Source organism: Gossypium arboreum, chromosome 7 (assembly GCF_025698485.1).
Source record: "Gossypium arboreum isolate Shixiya-1 chromosome 7, ASM2569848v2, whole genome shotgun sequence".
NCBI lineage: Eukaryota > Viridiplantae > Streptophyta > Magnoliopsida > Malvales > Malvaceae > Gossypium > Gossypium arboreum.
The window spans coordinates 74,337,772-74,355,967 of NC_069076.1; the positions used below are offsets into that span (position 1 = coordinate 74,337,772).

At 38.2% G+C, this 18,196-nt stretch overlaps 1 protein-coding gene across 1 annotated transcript; it reads left to right on the top strand.

Moving 5' to 3' along the window:
- Window positions 1-1,302: 1,302 nt before the first annotated feature.
- Window positions 1,303-9,112, top strand: LOC108456466 (uncharacterized). The gene is made up of 9 exons (XM_017755037.2): window positions 1,303-2,369; window positions 2,656-2,844; window positions 3,185-3,277; window positions 3,394-3,576; window positions 3,664-3,766; window positions 3,889-4,065; window positions 4,556-6,978; window positions 7,331-7,935; window positions 8,353-9,112. The coding sequence occupies exons 1-9, from the start codon at window positions 2,130-2,132 to the stop codon at window positions 8,360-8,362; spliced, it is 4,023 nt and encodes a 1,340-aa protein (XP_017610526.1). The 5' UTR covers window positions 1,303-2,129; the 3' UTR covers window positions 8,363-9,112.
- The last annotated feature ends 9,084 nt before the right edge of the window (window positions 9,113-18,196 follow it).

Below are 18,196 nucleotides of genomic sequence, written 5' to 3' on the forward strand. Positions count from 1 at the left end.
AGTTAATCTGAAAAGTTGTAGGTTGATATTTATTTAGAAATTGTAGAAACAATGTGACGTCGCGACGAGATCAAAATTTCAGTCCACAATGATATGTCAAATTTGGTCATCATGACAAGGTTATAATAGTATGTCATGTTGTGACGAGGAACTCCCTATGTTGTAATATCAACTTGAAATTTTTCCAACATTACAATTTAGTCTTAATTCAACTTCGAGGTAGCTTTAGAACTTTTGTAAGCTCATGTAAGACTCGGTACTGATTATATGACGTACCATATATTTATAGTACTTGTTTTTTTTATGTTAATTGGCATAAATTGAATATAATTAGATTATAGTTGCTCCAGCAGCTAATGTGACACTTAAAGTTCGGACATTGAGTCGGGTATAGAGTGTTACAACAACTTCTCAAAGTAATTGCATTAACTTTTGTTTTGAATTAATAACAGTTTGTGAAAGCAATTTATCCTGAGATTTTAGTCTACTTCCTAAAATTGTCAACTAACTAATTTGATTCTCCAAGTTGTGAATGCTTAATTTTTGCTCCTATTAAAATTTGTGTGCTAGTCACAAGTGATTTAACAATTTATTCAAAATACATACCTAAACTTGAAGAGGATGATTGTGCACAAGCATGTGACCTTAGTTGAAAATTATAAATAGTTGGTGGCCTTACTCCATAATTGAAATTTGGATGGTCCTGCCATCATAACTTGTAAGTAATTGAGGAAGGATCATATTTCTTTTGTGGTGTATCAAGAAATACTCCAACTGCATTAATAACTTCATGTAAATTCTCTTGAAATGTGGAGCATATATCATTTGGGTGGCTTTTTGCATGTTTCTTGTAGCAATTTGTGGAATAAAAGAAGTTATTTTAAAAAAATTATTTTCATGGGATCATACATTTATCTCATTTTAATCTTATTAGAATGTCTCTTTTTTTTTTTAATTTAAATTGTTGTGAATGAACTTTTAGTAGTTCTGTTTACTATGACATTTTCAGTAGCTCTATCAATCACTTTTTTTTCTATCGATAAGTTAAAAGTACTAGAATTATATTTTGAGATGTTTTCTGATATTTAAATTAGTTCAAAAGCTTTAAAATAAAGAAAGGAAATAATATTATAGAGGAAAAAAAAAGAAGAGAGGACTTACCCCTTTAGTCCAGGACTACCCTTATCAATACTTAAGAGCTAACATAATTGATATTCATAGATGGTAAAAAGAAATTGAAAATACGCTCACAAAATCATGAAAATAAAATCTAACATCGTTTTCCCTGTTATCCTTGCATTTGATTTGGGTGTCCGAGCCCATTGTATATCTTAGAAGGCCTTAGTTATTAGATTTGATTGGGTCTAACTATTTCTTGAAAGAACAGGAATCCCATATCCTTGTAACCAAACGCCTCCATTCTCTTCCCCCTCCCTCCCTCTTCTTCTTTCTCTGACTCTTTACCACAGACCCATAGTAGGCTTTTTTCTTTTATTTTCATTCCTTTTTTTCCTATTTCCAATTTTATCCCCAATATTTTCATTTGCATTTGCTTTTTCTACCTCCTTCACCTTCTTTTTCTGATGATTCGCCGATACTTCCCAATTTCCAGGATTGGTGCAGTTTCTATTTAGGGTTTTTGATAATATCACCGCTCCCTTTATTGTTTCCCTTTCCTTTCTTTTGCCCTCCCAGGTTTCCTTTTTCCCTTTCCTTTTTTTTTCTAGCTTTAGTTTTCTAGTTTCTAGGGTTCTTTTATCCGATTTTTGTTGATTCTTATTATCAATTAGGAAAAGAAAAGAAAACTTACCTGGGAAATTTATTAGAATATCCCGTTCCTTTTGGCAGTATTTACTGCACTTGCCATTTCCTTACTTCAGAAACGTTAACACGACGATATAGGTTCTTACCTGATTAATTAAAAAAAAGAAGCCTAAAACTACTTCCGAAGTTCATTTTTTTTTTGTAGTCATATATTCACCTGGAAACCGTACGTATTGAAAGAAACCACTTCTATATTCGGATTAGTTGCCTTGTTATTTTGAAATTATTGTCTTTGTTTTTTGTTGCGTTGTGGTGGTTCGAAGGGTTAAGAAGTTATTAGGGAAGGAAAAGTGGTTTAGGATTGCATGGGAGAGTATGAAGGGTGGGCGGCACAGCAGCCACCCATCGGGTTATTACCGAACGGTTTGTTACCGAATGAAGCCGCCTCGGTTATTCTGGTACTTGACTCGGAGCGATGGATGAAGGCTGAGGAAAGAACCGCTGATCTCATTGCCTGCATTCAGCCCGATTCACCCTCGGAAAGTCGCCGTAATGCGGTCGCGGATTATGTACAACGCCTAATCGCTAAATGTTTCCCTTGTCAGGTCTAATCAAATGCCACTCCATTATAATTTCTTTTCATAATGTGAATGCCATCTATGAAATTATATATGTCTAATTCTTCATTTTTGGTTTCTATGTTGAGGAGATGATTGAATGAATTCACTCTGTTACAGATGTTAAATGTGGATAATTCATAAGGGGTATTCATATAAATAGGATAAAAAGTTCATATCTTTGCATTTCTTTTTCGGGATGTTGACTGGAAGGCTGAATGTAACTTATGCTATACCAATTTTAATGTTGAGTTTCTTTGCTTTTTGATGATAGGTGTTTACTTTTGGGTCTGTGCCCCTCAAGACGTATTTGCCTGATGGGGATATTGACTTAACAGCCTTCAGTAAGAATCAAAATTTGAAGGATACATGGGCTCATCAGGTTTGTGATATGCTGGAAAATGAAGAAAAAAATGAAAATGCTGAATTCCGAGTGAAAGAAGTTCAGTACATTCAGGCCGAGGTAAAGTCATGATTTGATGCCTTTTCTTCACAATTCTTATGGAATCTTCTCTGGAATCTCAGAGATTGTCTTGATTCTTAGAATATCTTGTTTATCCTTATGTCAACATTTTAGTATCCTTGGCCTGATTTCTTCAATGAAAATTTGCATGTTTGTGACACTTGCTACTGGCTGGGATCTTCTTATTTGCTGTGTTAATGCTATTCTTCCTATTTTTAATATTATCTTTAGAAGGTCTTGCTTTAAACTAGCTGTAGAATTCTTCACATGTTTGCTTGATTATGTTATTTTAACACATGAATTTGTTTTTATATTTCCTTTTTCTTCTCATGCACTTCAGGTGAAGATAATCAAGTGTCTTGTAGAAAATATTGTGGTAGACATTTCATTTAATCAGCTCGGTGGATTATGTACCCTTTGTTTTCTTGAAGAGGTCAGTGATGCAATACCTGCCACTTAATGTCTGCAGATTTATTTTTGGAATTGTGGAATGGTGGACCTTTAGGGATTAGTGTAAGTTTTAACCAAGCTTAATGTCCATGTGTGTAGGTTGATATTTTGATAAATCAGAACCATTTGTTCAAGCGTAGCATCATATTGATAAAAGCATGGTGTTATTATGAGAGCCGTATATTGGGTGCTCATCATGGACTTATCTCAACTTATGCCTTGGAAACCTTGGTTCTTTACATATTCCATGTTTACAATAAGTCCTTTTCTGGACCACTTGAGGTGGCCATTTTTACCTTTCTATTTTTTTTTATTCTTTTTTCGTTAGTCTCCACATCTGTTTGACTTTTCTCACGTCTTCATGCTTAGGTCCTGTATCGTTTTCTTGAGTTCTTTAGCAAGTTTGATTGGGAAAATTTTTGTGTTAGCCTATGGGGGCCTGTTCCAATTCGTTCGCTTCCAGGCATATCTGGTACTGCATTTTCTGGACATCTTATTCTAAGCTTTGAATAAGAATCCTCCATTTACCAAATGTTTTTTTATTATTATTTATTTTTTATTAATTACATTGTTTGAAATACTTTTTTTTTGCAGCGGAACCTCCTCGAAAAGATGGTGGAGAGTTATTACTTAGCAAATATTTTCTTGATACTTGCAGTTCAAGATATGCTGTTTGCCAAGAAAATCAGGGGCAACCCTTCACTTCTAAACATTTCAATGTGATTGATCCTTTGCGTCTAAATAACAATCTTGGACGTAGTGTTAGTAAAGGTACATCTGTAACTTTTTTAAGTGGTTATTCCTTGTATTGTTTTGATATTTCTCTGTCTTTGTGACTTCCTTCTCCCTTACTTATCATTCTCTGTTTCCAAAACTATGTCTGCATACTTTGTTGCTATCAAATTCAGTTGTGGGTGATACATTGCAATGAACTTCTAATACAGCGACCTGATTAAGAACTTTTTAAAATATTTAACTTAAATTGGTAAAAAGGAAGTTGAAGAGACTGTCAATGCAGGGATGAAAAGGTAATAGAAAACAATTAGAATCTTGATTTTGTTTACTTCGGCAAAATTCTGGCACTTAGCAGAAACTTTATGATTAAGCATGTCATGAGTCGATGATGGATAGTGCCATGTACATGTAAAACTTTTCAGTCTTAGTGCTTTTTGAATAGATAGAGTTGTGAATTTTCTGGTTGGATGTATCCTCTGCTAATAATAGGTTTTGTTGTGAATAAAAATAATTCTATATTCTCCAGGCAATTTCTTTAGGATACGCAGTGCATTTGCATTTGGTGCTAAAAAGTTGGCAAGAGTGCTTGATTGTCCCAAAGAGGACCTGTATTATGAAGTAAATCAATTCTTTATGAATACATGGGAAAGGCATGGCAGTGGCCAACGGCCTGATGCACCAAGGAATTATCTGCGGTGCTTGAGATTGTCAAATTTGGACTACACTCATGGATCTAAGAATATCAGAAACAATTCAAGCAGCAAAGGAAATGACATGTCCTCACGGCATGAAACTCAAGCTGAAAGAGTTCAAGGATCATTTGGTGTTTCATTACAGCATGTTAATTATCCTTTGGAAAGCACAAGTAAGATTAGTGATGTTTCTGCTGTTTCTTGTACTGAAAACCAAAGGAGTCATGGTAGCAAGAGCAACTCAAAAACCTCTGATCAAGTTAGATGGGATTCTAATTCCAATCAGAATGTTCATAACAGTGCTGGTCAGAGAATTTCTAAAGCAGAGAATTTGGTGATTGATGTTCAAGGAAGATATCTTTTTGCAAGGACGTGTTCTAGTCCTGAGCTTACTGAAACATATGGAGAAGTTACTTCTAACCAAAGGCAGAACAGAATGCCGGAGAGTGGGAAAACCCAGATTGCTTCTATGAGGTCAAATAATGACGGGGGGAAGAATATGGAATCTGGTTTGGCAGAAAGGCATAACATTAAATCTTCATCTGATGATCCTTCATCTATTAGGCGAGCATCAAACCATCAAAGCATTGATACTGCTGCTGATCCAAACAGTCTTCCAAATAGTTTCCAAGATGATTTTGGCTTGGGAACCATGAGTCAGGAATTTTCTTTGGTTCCAGGTGTACAAGGAATGCATCAAGAAGAGCAAGATCTACTGAACATGATGGCATTTTCTACGGCTCATGGCTTTGATGGTCAGGTTCCTGTTCCGCTAAATTTAGCTGCAGGTCACTTACCTTTTCCTTTCCAATCTCTACCAATGGGATACAATCAGAGAAATTTGGGTGGAATCCTTCCTTCAAATATTCAAATGTTTCCCCAAGGATTGGTCTCTTTTCCTCTGGCCCATTATTTTTCTAGCATTGGGTTAGCCTCAAATACAGAGGATCCAATTGAGGCCAGTAGTGAAAATTTTGGTTCTCCAGAAATGAACTCAGGGGAAGTGGAACGTGATTCATGGCAGGAACAAGACAGGGGTTCTAGTGGTGGTTTTGTTGATCTTCATAACGGGAGTTTTGAAATGCTTCAGTCGGATGATAAGCAACTTTCAACCTCAGCTGGCTATAATTTTTTTCAGTCTTCTAGGGTAAGCAGCTCTGGTAGTTCTAAAACCCAACAGAAGTTTGCTAAAGAAGCTCGAGGTTCAAGTAGGGAAGGTCATCTAGATGATAACCGAGGTAATGATGTTTTCTTTGATGAAAGAACTACAAGTTCTAGATCCATGACTGCTTCACATACAAGTTCACTCAGAAGTAAAACCTCATCAGAAAGTTCTTGGGATGGGTCGTCAGCAAAGGTCTGTAAGCCAGCTAGGGAGAAAAGGGGTAGGAAATTGTCTTCTTCTGCGGTTCCTTCTGCTACATGTGGAAAAGGTAAAAGTGTATCTGACTATTCCTCTCAGGCAGAAGACAATAGCAGAGACTGGAACCCACCATCAATAGGGAGCAGTGATATGGCAGGAAGAACTATTGAACCTCAACCAGTTTGTTCTTTGCCTGTTCCAAGGCATCAAATATCTGGATTTGAGACAGCCTTGACAAGTGGTTCAGATCCATTGATACCCATTACTCCATTCCTCTTAGGTCCAGGTTCAGGTCAAAGAACTATGGATAATTCTGGAGTTCATCCCTTGGCCTTCACCATAACAGGGCCGCCAGTACCATTTGTATTGTGCCCTGTGTACAACATTCCAGCAGAAACAGGAGCTCCAGATGCATCAACAAGCCATTTTGGTTGGGATGAGGGTTTGGATAACAATGATTCTTGTCAGAATTTTGAATCATCTGCGGGACTTGATCAATCTGAGGTGTTAAGTACTTCTAGTTCTACAAGAAATGCTTCATCTCTCGAGCCAGTAGAGCGTAAGTCAGACATTCTCAATGGTGACATTGCTAGCCATTGGCAAAACTTGCAATATGGACGGTTTTGCCAAAATTCACAATATCCTCCACCTCTGATTTATCCTTCTCCTGTTGTGGTGCCACCTTTATATTTACAAGGTCATTTTCCATGGGATGGTCCTGGGAGACCTCCTCCATCAAATGTGAACCTCTTTTCTCAACTTATGAATTATGGGCCTCGTATTGTTTCTGCTCCCCATCAATCTGTTTCAAATAGACCTGCGAGCGTATACCAACGGCATGCTGATGAGATGCCAAGATATCGCAGTGGTACTGGGACCTACCTGCCTAATCCTGTAAGTCACATACTGACATTCTCTAATGAGCCTTTATGACTTTAAATTTCTGCATTTGAACTTTGCCTTCTTTGAAAAGTAATTTTGGTTGCATACATGGTCCTGTTTTTCCATTATGCATGCTTTGGAGAGTGATGTTGTTTACATACACGGTCCTGTAATTTTTCCGTTCTCCTTTAATTTAGCGTACAACGATACAGTGGACAATCTTTTCAAATGCAATATTGTCTTGGCCATAAGATATTCATACATTAGTCTGTCTTTTGAAGTGATCTTAATATTGTTAGCTTTGTGCCATTTAACACTTAAAACTATAGCCTTCATAAATTTTCTATACGTTTTTCTACTTCAGAAAGTTTCAATCAGAGAACGGCATTCTGCAAATACAAGGAGGGGAAAATATAATTATGATAGAAATGACCACCATGGTGATAGAGATGGGAACTGGATTGCCAATTCAAAGTCACAAGCTGGTGGGTACAGCCATAGTTGCAATCAAAATGAAAAATCAAGGTTCACATGTGACCAATTGGGTGCTGTTGCTGATGACAGCAGAGCTGAGAGGCCTTGGGGCTCACATAGGCATGATTCGTTTTCTTCATACCAGTCTCATAATGGTCCGGTCTGTGCAAACTCTTCTCAAGGTAGCTCTGCCAGCATGCAATATGGCATGTATCCACTGCCAGCCATGAACACCAGTGGGGTGTCGTCAAATGGACCTACCATTCCTTCTGTTGTCATGCTGTATCCCTATGATCATAATTCTGGTTATGGTTCCTCTGATGAACAACTTGAATTTGGTTCTCTTGGACCAGTGGATTTCTCAGGCATGAATGAAGAAGCATCACAGGTAAGTGATGGAAGCAACCCAGGTGGGGTATATGACAAGCAAAGGTTTCATGGTACCTCTGCTCAACAGTCTTCTCCAGATCAGCCTTCTTCACCCCACCTCCAAAGGTAATTTGTCTTGCTTGTCTGAGATAGTTTCTTTACTAGACTAAACAAAAGGAGTCAGCCTAAGTAGAACGCGGCATCTATGCTATTGTTGAAATGCCTTTACTGGTCTGGCAATAGAGTTGATGGCGTATCTATGGACAGCTTGAATTAGCTGTATGGGAATTGCTGCTTGCTCTCCTCCTCTTCCCACGTTGGCATCACCCTTTTCCTGTCTGATGCTCATAGTTCTGATGGGCTGTTTCTCTGCCATAAACCATGAGTCTATGACTAGTAGTTATTCCTTATATGGCAAGTATATTGAATTTTAAAAGTGGATCATAACCCTCTTTTTTAAAGTTCATACCTTCGACATTCTATTTTGAACTCTTTTGTTTCAATTAGATTGTTTTCTGAATCTCATTTATTTGTCTTTAACAGAGGACTTTGATTTGATTGCCAAATCTGTGGCTGAAGATGAGGATTCTTGGCCCCTTTCTTTTCCATCAGAGGGAAGAAATAATGGAGTGCCATTTGTGAAAAGCCCCTTACAAGGCATGTTTGTTCACATCTCACTCAAGATGGTCAACCATGCTTCTTGGCTTGTGCCTGTATGTACATTATGGATGATAAAATCATTTTTTTAAACGCTCTGCTTTTGAGGAGGTAAGAGTAATGGTGAAAAGAATGCAGGACTCGGGAGGTTAGACTTAAGTTTAGGGTTCTACACATTGTAACCGAAATAGGAGCTCCTTAGGATTACAAAATGAAAGGAACCGAGTTCTCTATTAATTGCAATGATTTAGATGTACTTACCCACATTGTTATTAGGAGATTTTATTTTGACATTACATTTCAGTAACTTTCTTGTTCGGTCTCCAGTGCAATGAAAGTTTTCTCCTGGTCAAAGAGTAAAGTAAAATAAAACGGGTTACAGGAGACAGTAGATAATATTACAAATTTACAACCTAAAACTAGTAGAAAGGAAAAGAAAAGGTTTTTAAAGAAAGGAAGGATAGTGGATAAAAGTAGAGAGGATGGTGGATGAGAAGTGGATGGAGAGAGGTTTTCTAAACTTCCTTCGATGCCTTTATAGGCTTCCTTCATCTCCTTTTTATACGAAAATTTTTGAACTTTATTTAATTTCCTTTGAATCCCGTATAGTTTTTTTAATAAAGATAATGTCTGATCATTGATTTGACATGGTTGTTTTTACATTATTTTCTTTTTTGTCTGCATCTAGATGTCATTGTCCCAAATTGCTTTCTCTCCATTTCATCTAGTTGTAATGAATCTATTGACATTCTTGGTGAATTTTAATTTTTTGACGTATTCTTGATTTCTTTTGTCCTATGTGATAGAAAATCATCAATCTCTATGTCAGTTATCTTTTTTAATTTACTTCAACAAAAAACTTATAGCTTATGGACTGATGGAAAAAGAATATTGGCATATGATACTAGAAACACTCAAGATGATAGAGACGAAGAGTGCATGCAATTATTAAAAAAGATAGCTAATATGGAGATTGATGATTTTTCATCACACATAATAAAAGAAATCAAGAATACATGGGAAAATTGGAACTCACCAAGACTGTCAATAGATTCATTACAGCTAGATGAAATGGAGGAAATGAATCTAGTTAATATTCAAGAAGTATAAAAACCAATTAAAATATCAAGAAAGCAACTTGGGAAAACAACATCCAAGTGAAAACAAAAAAGGAAGCTTAGTGGAAAAATGACATTTAAGAAAGCAACTTAGGAAAGCAACATCTAGATACAGATAAAAAAGGAAACAACGCGGAAGTAACCATGTCAAATTAATGATGAGATATTATCCTTATTAGAAAAACTGTACGGGATTTAAAAGAAATTAAATAGAGTTCAAGAATTCTCCTATAAAAGGGAGATGAAGGAAGCCTAAGGGGGCATTGAAGGAAGTTTAGAGAACTTATCTCCATCCATTTCTCATCCACCATCCTCTTTACTTTTATCCGCTATCTTTTCTTTCTTTAAAAACCTTTTCCTTTCTACTAGTTTTAGGTTGTAAATTTGTAATATTATCTATTGTTTACCGTATCCCGTTGTAATTAGTATCAGAGTTTCAGTGTAACGTCATTTGGAGAAATAATATCTTAGTATTCATTGTAAGTTCTTATTTTTTATTTTCAGTTTTGTTTATTTTGTGTTTGTTTATCTTAAAATCCATATATCTGTTATTCTGTCTTACAATAGGCTATTTATGTCTGGGTGAGACTTTTGGCTTTTTAAAGTAAGAACATATAAAGATAACAGAAGTTTTTAGGTACCTAAAATAAGTTTCATGGAAGAAACAGATTGTCTATATAAGAATAAAATTTGCAATCATGCTATGCATATTGATCCAAAAAATGAAAACAATGTTTCAGCTCTCAATAAGGGTTTTAATAGTTTAATAGATATTACTTCTATATATTTTCATAAGTTTTATAATAAAGTAAGTAAAATAGAACACATAAATAATTTAGGAGAAGTTATAGAATTAGATTTAAACAACAAATCTAAAAAATCTTATCTGAAGTTAATAAATTAGAACAAGTTCTCATTAATAAAAATACAGAACAAAAAATAGATTTAGGACATTTATATTATGGAAATAGTAATATAATATTAAATTTTTCAGAAGAAGAAGATACTTCCTTTGAAGAATCTGTTTTCTACAAACAAAAGACATAAAAAAACCAAAAAAATAGAAAATAAAATATACTCATCAACCAAAATATGATTTCCAATCCTATAAACAACTTATAGAACATTGGAAGTGTAACACCCCGAACCCGAGACCATCGCCGGTGTCGGACACGAGGGGTTAGCAAGCCAAGTTCACTTGTTTTGCCCATCCATTGGACATTTCCAGTCAGGCTGGAAAAACTGCGTCACTGTCGCCTTAAAAATCATATCTCGAGTTTCAAAACTCGGAAACTGGTTTCGTAAATTTTCCCTGAATTTAGACTCATATATCCATCCATGGATTTATTTCTAGAATTTTTGGTCGGGCCAATTGGTACAGTTTATTAGTTAAAGTCACCCATGTTACAGGGATCGACTGCTCTGACCTTCGCGCGGTATAACTTGAATAACTCTTTTTACAGGGCTTTAATGCTGGTGCCGTTTGTTTCTAATGAAAATAGACTCAAAATGGAATCTGTACATATAAGGTATGTCTCCTAATTCTTTCTGGATAATTTATAGTAAATTTTTAAAGTTGCGACAGGGAACCCAGAAACCGTTCTGGCCCTGTCTCACAATAGCTTTAATATCTCTTAACATGTAACTCCTATGACCATTTCGTTTCTTCCATATGAAAATAGACTCATCAATGTTCATTTACATAGCTGATTCACTATTTAATACCATTCCTACAAATTTTGGTGATTTTTCACATTCACGTTACTGCAGCTGGCAGCATCTGTTTTAAGGTAGGTCTTACCTATTTTGTAGTCTCCATGAACCAACTAGTCTTGCCTTACATAGGTCCACATATGATCATTTTAACCATGCCAATGGCTGATCATGTGACCAACATTCCCATTTCCAATTCATAGTCACATCATGACACCATATATATATATACAAACCGCAAATAGTTTAAGTTGATACTTCACTATTACAAGCCATTTTCGCATGGCCGTACACATATACATCATAACATATTTAAACCAACAAGGGTAGTCCTATACATGCCATTTCAAGTTCAACCAAGAATTTATACCAAAATGGGGCTTGATAGTGTGGATGACTTCGACTTCAACGATCCCGAATCCGATTGCTATCGAGCGAAATCTAGAAAACCGAGAGCCAAAGCAATGAGTAAGCATTTTTATGCTTAGTAAGTCTCAAGGAATATAATCAACTCTAATTACAGCAATACATTCACATAGTTAAATGCATCATTTCATTAATGCACATTCACATAATCATACTTACTTCACCATCCCAACTCTTATGTTCATACACAAATAACGGCTTCATTAAGGCCGATAACTCGTTCCATCATAGGAGCGGATATTCACACGCTCTACTCCTAGTGCGCAGCACACACCGCACTTACCTTGTCATTGGGAAATTTCACAAGTGCATTAGCTGAAATTTTCCAGCAAGCTTATAATTTTCAAATCACATACCTTCGAGTTTAACCGGATGTCGCTACTCGATCAATCGCCGGGACATAGCCCGGTTATGGTAACCCGCACCAAGGCCTCACGGACTTAACCCGGATATCACGATTTGCACAAATGCCTTGGTCTTAGCCGGATAGAATGACTCGCACGAATGCCTTCGGTCTTAGCCCGGATGTAGCCACTAGCACAATTGCCTTCGGTCTTAACCCGTTATAATTTCCAGCATAATTGTCTTGGGGCTTAGCCCGGATATCATTCAATTTCTCATGCACACATACATCAATAATCATTGGACATACATATTTATTTTCGTTACTAAGGCTCAAACACAATTATAATCACTAACATAATCGCCTTCGGGACTTAGCCCGGTATCATTCAATACTTATACACACATAAATCAATAATCAATACATCCATATTTCATTCCACATAATTCAAGTAAGGTCACTTCTTGAGGACTTACCTCGGATGTTGTCGAACGGATTTTACGGCTATTCGATTACTTTTTCCTTCCCCTTGTCCAATTGTGGCCCTCTTAGCTCTTGAGCTAATTCAAACAAATTCAATTTATCAAAACCTCATTGTGCTAGCTTATGGCCGAATATGACAAGGAATTTAAATGGTCATATGGCCACCCTTTAGCTTGAATACACAATGGTCATGCACATTTTATACTACATTAAGCAATTCAATACAATTTATTCGAGCATCAAGGAAAAGCTAAGGCCTTCAATAGGCTACCCAAGGCCGAATATACTTGTCCATGTTGAGGCCAATTATGCACTTAATACCACACAAAACAGCATGCATTTTACTAGTTAATGCTTTGCTTATTGTAGCTCAAAACTTACAATATAGCATCAAGCACTCAGATATGTGTGCTAGGCCGAATGTGCTTACAATTTCACAATTATTCTTCAACATCTTCTTCTTTAAACAAACTTATTCATCACTTCCTTCATAACCAAAACATCATGTGCAAACATATATATACATATATGAGCATGGCGAATTTCAAGGTGTCCATAGCCATCCAAAACACAAATTTTAACTAACATGCAAGAAGCATGAACCATGCTCATGAATGCATCATGGCGAATATGACAATCATGCTCCTTTTCAACTTCAATCATGATAAAACAAAAGAAAGCTCAAAATCTTACTCAAGAGTAGACAATCCATCATTGCATGCATCATCATCAAGCTTCACACTTAGCATGCAATGGCTTTATCACCATAACAACTTTGGCCAAATACCATTTCCATGGCTTAACAAAGATTTGAGCCATGGCTAACATGCACATCAAGTTAGCAACCAAAACATGCATGAAACTCCTAACACAACCTCATACATACCTTAATCTTGATGCAAACTTAGCCAAATCTCCTTCTAGATCTCTTCCAAACCAAGCATGAAGCAAAATCCTCCTTCTTCCTTAGTTTTGGCTCAAAGAAAGGATGAACAAAATTTTTTCTTTCCTTCTCTACAACTCACGGCAATGGGGGATTACCACACTCATACACATTTTTTTTCATTTTTTATCACCCATACACCTTTGTTTATTATTTCACCCTAATGCACCAACAAAACATGTTTCATGACATGTTTAGCCCATCCTCCTTGTCATGGCCGCCACCACCTATAAAGGGGAATTTGACATGCAAGTCCATTATTTTGCATGCATGCTTTAATTAGTCATCACACATTTCCTATCATACTTTCAAAGTTCATTACTAAGTCCTTTCTTGTGGAATTCACCCTTATAACACTAAATCAATCATCATAAAATGTCATACATGAGCACACACATATTATAGGCATCAAAATAAATTTTAATTATTTTTATGCCTCGATTTTGTGGTCCCGAGACCACCTTCCGACTAGGGTCAATTTTGGGCTATCACAACTCTCCCCCACTTAAGAAATTTTCGTCCCCGAAAATCTTACCGGTAAATAGGTTTGGATATCGCTCTTTCATAGAGTTCTCGGTCTCCCAAGTAGCTTCTTCTATCCCATGCTTGAGCCATAACACTTTTACAAGCGGAACCCGCTTGTTTCACAACTCTTTCACTTCTCGTGATAGGATACGAATCGGTTCTTCCTCATAACTCATATTAGCTTGAATTTCAATTTCGATGGACTAATCACGTGCGATGGATCGGATCTATAGCGTCAAGCATCGAACGTGAAAGACATCGTGAACCTTTTCGAGTTCGGGGCAAAATCAAACGATATGCCACCGGATCGACTCGCCGGATATCTCATATGGCCCAACGAACCTCGGGCTCAACTTGCCCTTACGGTACCGAATCGAGTATCTTTTTCCAAGGCGATACCTTGAGAAACACTTTATCACCCACCGATACTCGATATCCTTACGCTTCAGTCCGCGTCGACTTCTCGACGATCGGAGGCTATCTTCAGACTTTCACGGATTACTTTCACTTTCTGCTCAAAGATCCCTAATCAAATCCACCGAAAATCTTGCTTTCACCGAGCTCACCAAAACAATGGTGTACGGCATTTACGACCGTATAAGGCCTCGTAGGGTGCCATCTTAATACTTGATTGAAAGTCGTTGTTGTAAGCGAATTCAATCAACGGCAAATACCGCTCCCATAAACCACTAAACTCGAGGACGCAACATCTTAACATATCCTCAAGTATCCGAATTATCCGCCGGATTGACCATCGGTTTGGGGTGAAAGGCGGTCTTGAAATGCAACTTGGTACCCAAAGCTTCTTGCAACTTTTTCCAAAATCGCGAGGTAAATCTCGGATCTCTATTCGACACGATGGAAATAGGCACCCGTGTAATCTCACAACCGAGAAACGCACAATTCAGCTAATTTGTCAATTGAAAAATCAGACGTCGGGGACAAAGTGGGCCGACTTAGTCAATCGATCTACCACGACCCAAACCGCATCCTTCTTACTTATCGACAATGGCGGTCCGGATACAAAGTCCATTGTGACTCGATCCCATTTCCACTGGGTATCGTGATTGGTCAAGTAATCCTCAAGGCACCGATGTTCCGCTTTCACTTGTTGACATATTAAACATCTCAAACAAAGTCGGAGATGTCTCGCTTCATACCATGCCACCAAAACCGACATTTCAAATCATTGTACATCTTCAGACTCCCGGGTGGATTGCCATTCGCTACAATGGGCTTCATTCAAATTATCGAAATGAGTTCAATTCTTTGGAACACACAGACGACTTTTGAACCTCAAACAATCGTCATCATCGATTTGAAACTCAATCCTTGTTCAAACACACTCACCCGCTTTTGCGCCAACTCGTCGTCGACTTTCCGAGCTTCTCGAATTTGATGTATCAATAGTGGTTTGGCTTTCAATTCAGCTACTAACACACTATCGGATCGAATGCATAAGTGCACGCTCATCGCTCAGAAAGTGAATAATGATTTACGACTCAAGGCATCCGCAACCACATTCGCCTTTCCGGGTGATAGTCAATGACCAGCTCGTAATCCTTTAACACTCGAGCCAACGTCTTTGTCGCAGATTTAAGTCTCTTTGGATCATCAAATATTTGAGACTTTTGTGATCCGAGTATACATGGCACCTTTCACCAAATAAGTAATGTCGCCAAATCTTTAAGGCGAATACGATGGCGCCAATTCGAGATCATGAGTCGGATAATTTTTCTCATGTGGCTTTAATTGCCTCGACGACAGGCCACAATTCGACCTTCTTGCATTAATACGCAACCTAACCCAAGTAGAGAGGCGTCGCTATAGATGACAAACTCTTTGGGATTCGGGTTGCACTAGAATTGGGGCTTCACCAAATAAGTTTTCATTGATCGAAACCTTTTGGCATTTCTCCGTCCATTCAACTTAACATCCTTTTGGAGTAAGCCGTCATCGGCGTGGCTATCGTTGAGAAGCCTTTACAAATCGTCGGTAATAACCTAAGCCCCAAAAAGCTCGAACCTCAAGAATATTTCTGAGGCTTCCAATTAAGTATGGCTGAAATTTTATTCGGTCGACTCGAATACCCGATCTGAATACCACATGACCCAAGAAGCTAACCTCTTAACCGTAACTCACACTTGTGAACTTAGCATATAATTGCTTATCTCGTAAAATTTGCAAGACTAACCGCAGTGTTCAAGATGTTCGGTCTCATTTCTTGAATAGACCAAGATGTCATCAATGAACACGACTACTTAATCGATCCAAATATGGTCTAAAGATCCGATTCATTAAATCCATAAATACCGCAGGGCATTAGTGAGCCCAAACGACATCACTAGGAACTCATAGTGACCATATCTCGCTCAAGGCGCTCTTGGGTACGTCCAATCTCGGATTCGCAATTGATAATAGCCCGATCTCAAATCTATTTTCGAGAACACCGAGGCTCCTTTAGTTGATCGAACAAGTCATCGATACGTGGCAACGGATATTTGTTCTTTATTGTCGCTTATTAAGTCGACGATAATCGATGCATAGCCGCATGGTTCCATCCTTCTTTTCACGAACAACACCGGCGCACCCTAAGGCGAAAAACTCAAGCAGCAAAACCTCTATCCACCAATTCTTGCAACCGAGCTTCCAACTCCTTTAATTCCGTTGGTGCCATACGATACTGAGCTATCGAAATTGGAGTGGTACCAGTACCAATTGATGCCAAATTCTATTTCCGAACAGTGGTAAACCCGCAATTCTTCGTGGAAAACATCCGGTATTCACAAACCACGGGCATAGATTCGGTTTCTTTTCGATTCCTTGTCATCGAGCACGTCGCAAGGTACGCTTCGCACTCTTTTCTTACATATTTTCGGGCCAACATTGCGATATTACACCGGCAACCCTTTAAGTCCGTAGACTTAACCCGAATTATCTCGTTATTCGCAGACCTCAAATCGATAGTCTTGCTTTTGCAATTTACGACCGCATCGTGCATGGTCAACCCATCAAACCAAGAATAACGTCGAATTCATCGAACGGCAAAAGCATCAAGTCCGCGGAAACAAGAACCTCGAACACTAGGGGACTTTTCTTGCACACTTTGTTGACAAGCACGTAATGACCCAAGGGGTTTGACACCCAAATTACAAACTCAGTAGACTCAATAGGCAAAGTCTTACTGGATGCTAAGGTTTCACATATATAAGATTGAGTAGAACCAGGGTCAATCAAAGCGATCACATTAGTATTGAAAAGAGTGAAAGCACCGGTAATGACATCTGGAGAGGCAGCATCCTCGCGTGCGCGTATGGCATAAGTCCTCGCAGGAGCATGAGCCTCAGATCTGATGGTAGCATCTCTAGATCCTCTCTGACCGCCACTGACATTGCCCATATTTCTAGGTGGCCTACCTCGAGCAGTGGTAGCACCCGAGTTTCCACTCTGACTCACATTCTGTTCAAGCATCCTCGAGCAATCCTTCCTAAAGTGGTCGGCCGATCCACACTTATAGCAGGAGCGATCACGAAACCAACAGCTCCCGAATGCCATTTGCCACAATGTTGACACTCGCCTCTCTACGATCATTTCCACCACATCAGCGATCGAAGTGACTCGTGTGGTCACAGGGGTCGATCGCGTCCTCGCCTAGAAAAGCCCAAAGCGCCTCTAGACCGGTTCACATCATCTCGAAATCTCTTCTGTGCTGTTGAAGAGACTTTCCGAGGACCTCTTTCGAATTCTCCGGTTCCCACATCAGCTTTTTGTTTCTCCTTTCTAAGCTCTTCGACTTTACAAGCTCGCTCAACAAGTACTACGATCTCTCGATTTCGAGAATGCCAACGAACATCCTTATATCATCATTCAGCCCATCCTCGAAGCGTTTACATAATAGCTTCGGACGAAATGCATTCTCGCGTATCGGCTAAGCCTCACAAATTTTCGCTCATAGTCAGAACCGACATAGAACCTTTCTTAAGATCAAGAAATTCCTTCGCTTTTGGTCGATGAATCTCGATCGATATACTTTTTTTTTTTTTTCGAACTTGGTTTGAAAGAATTCCCAAGTCACTTGCTCTCTAGGTACCACAAGTCGAGTACTCCACCAATAGTAGGTGGAATCACGTAGCAAGGAGATGGTACACTTTAAGCACTCATCGGTGTACAAGATAGCTC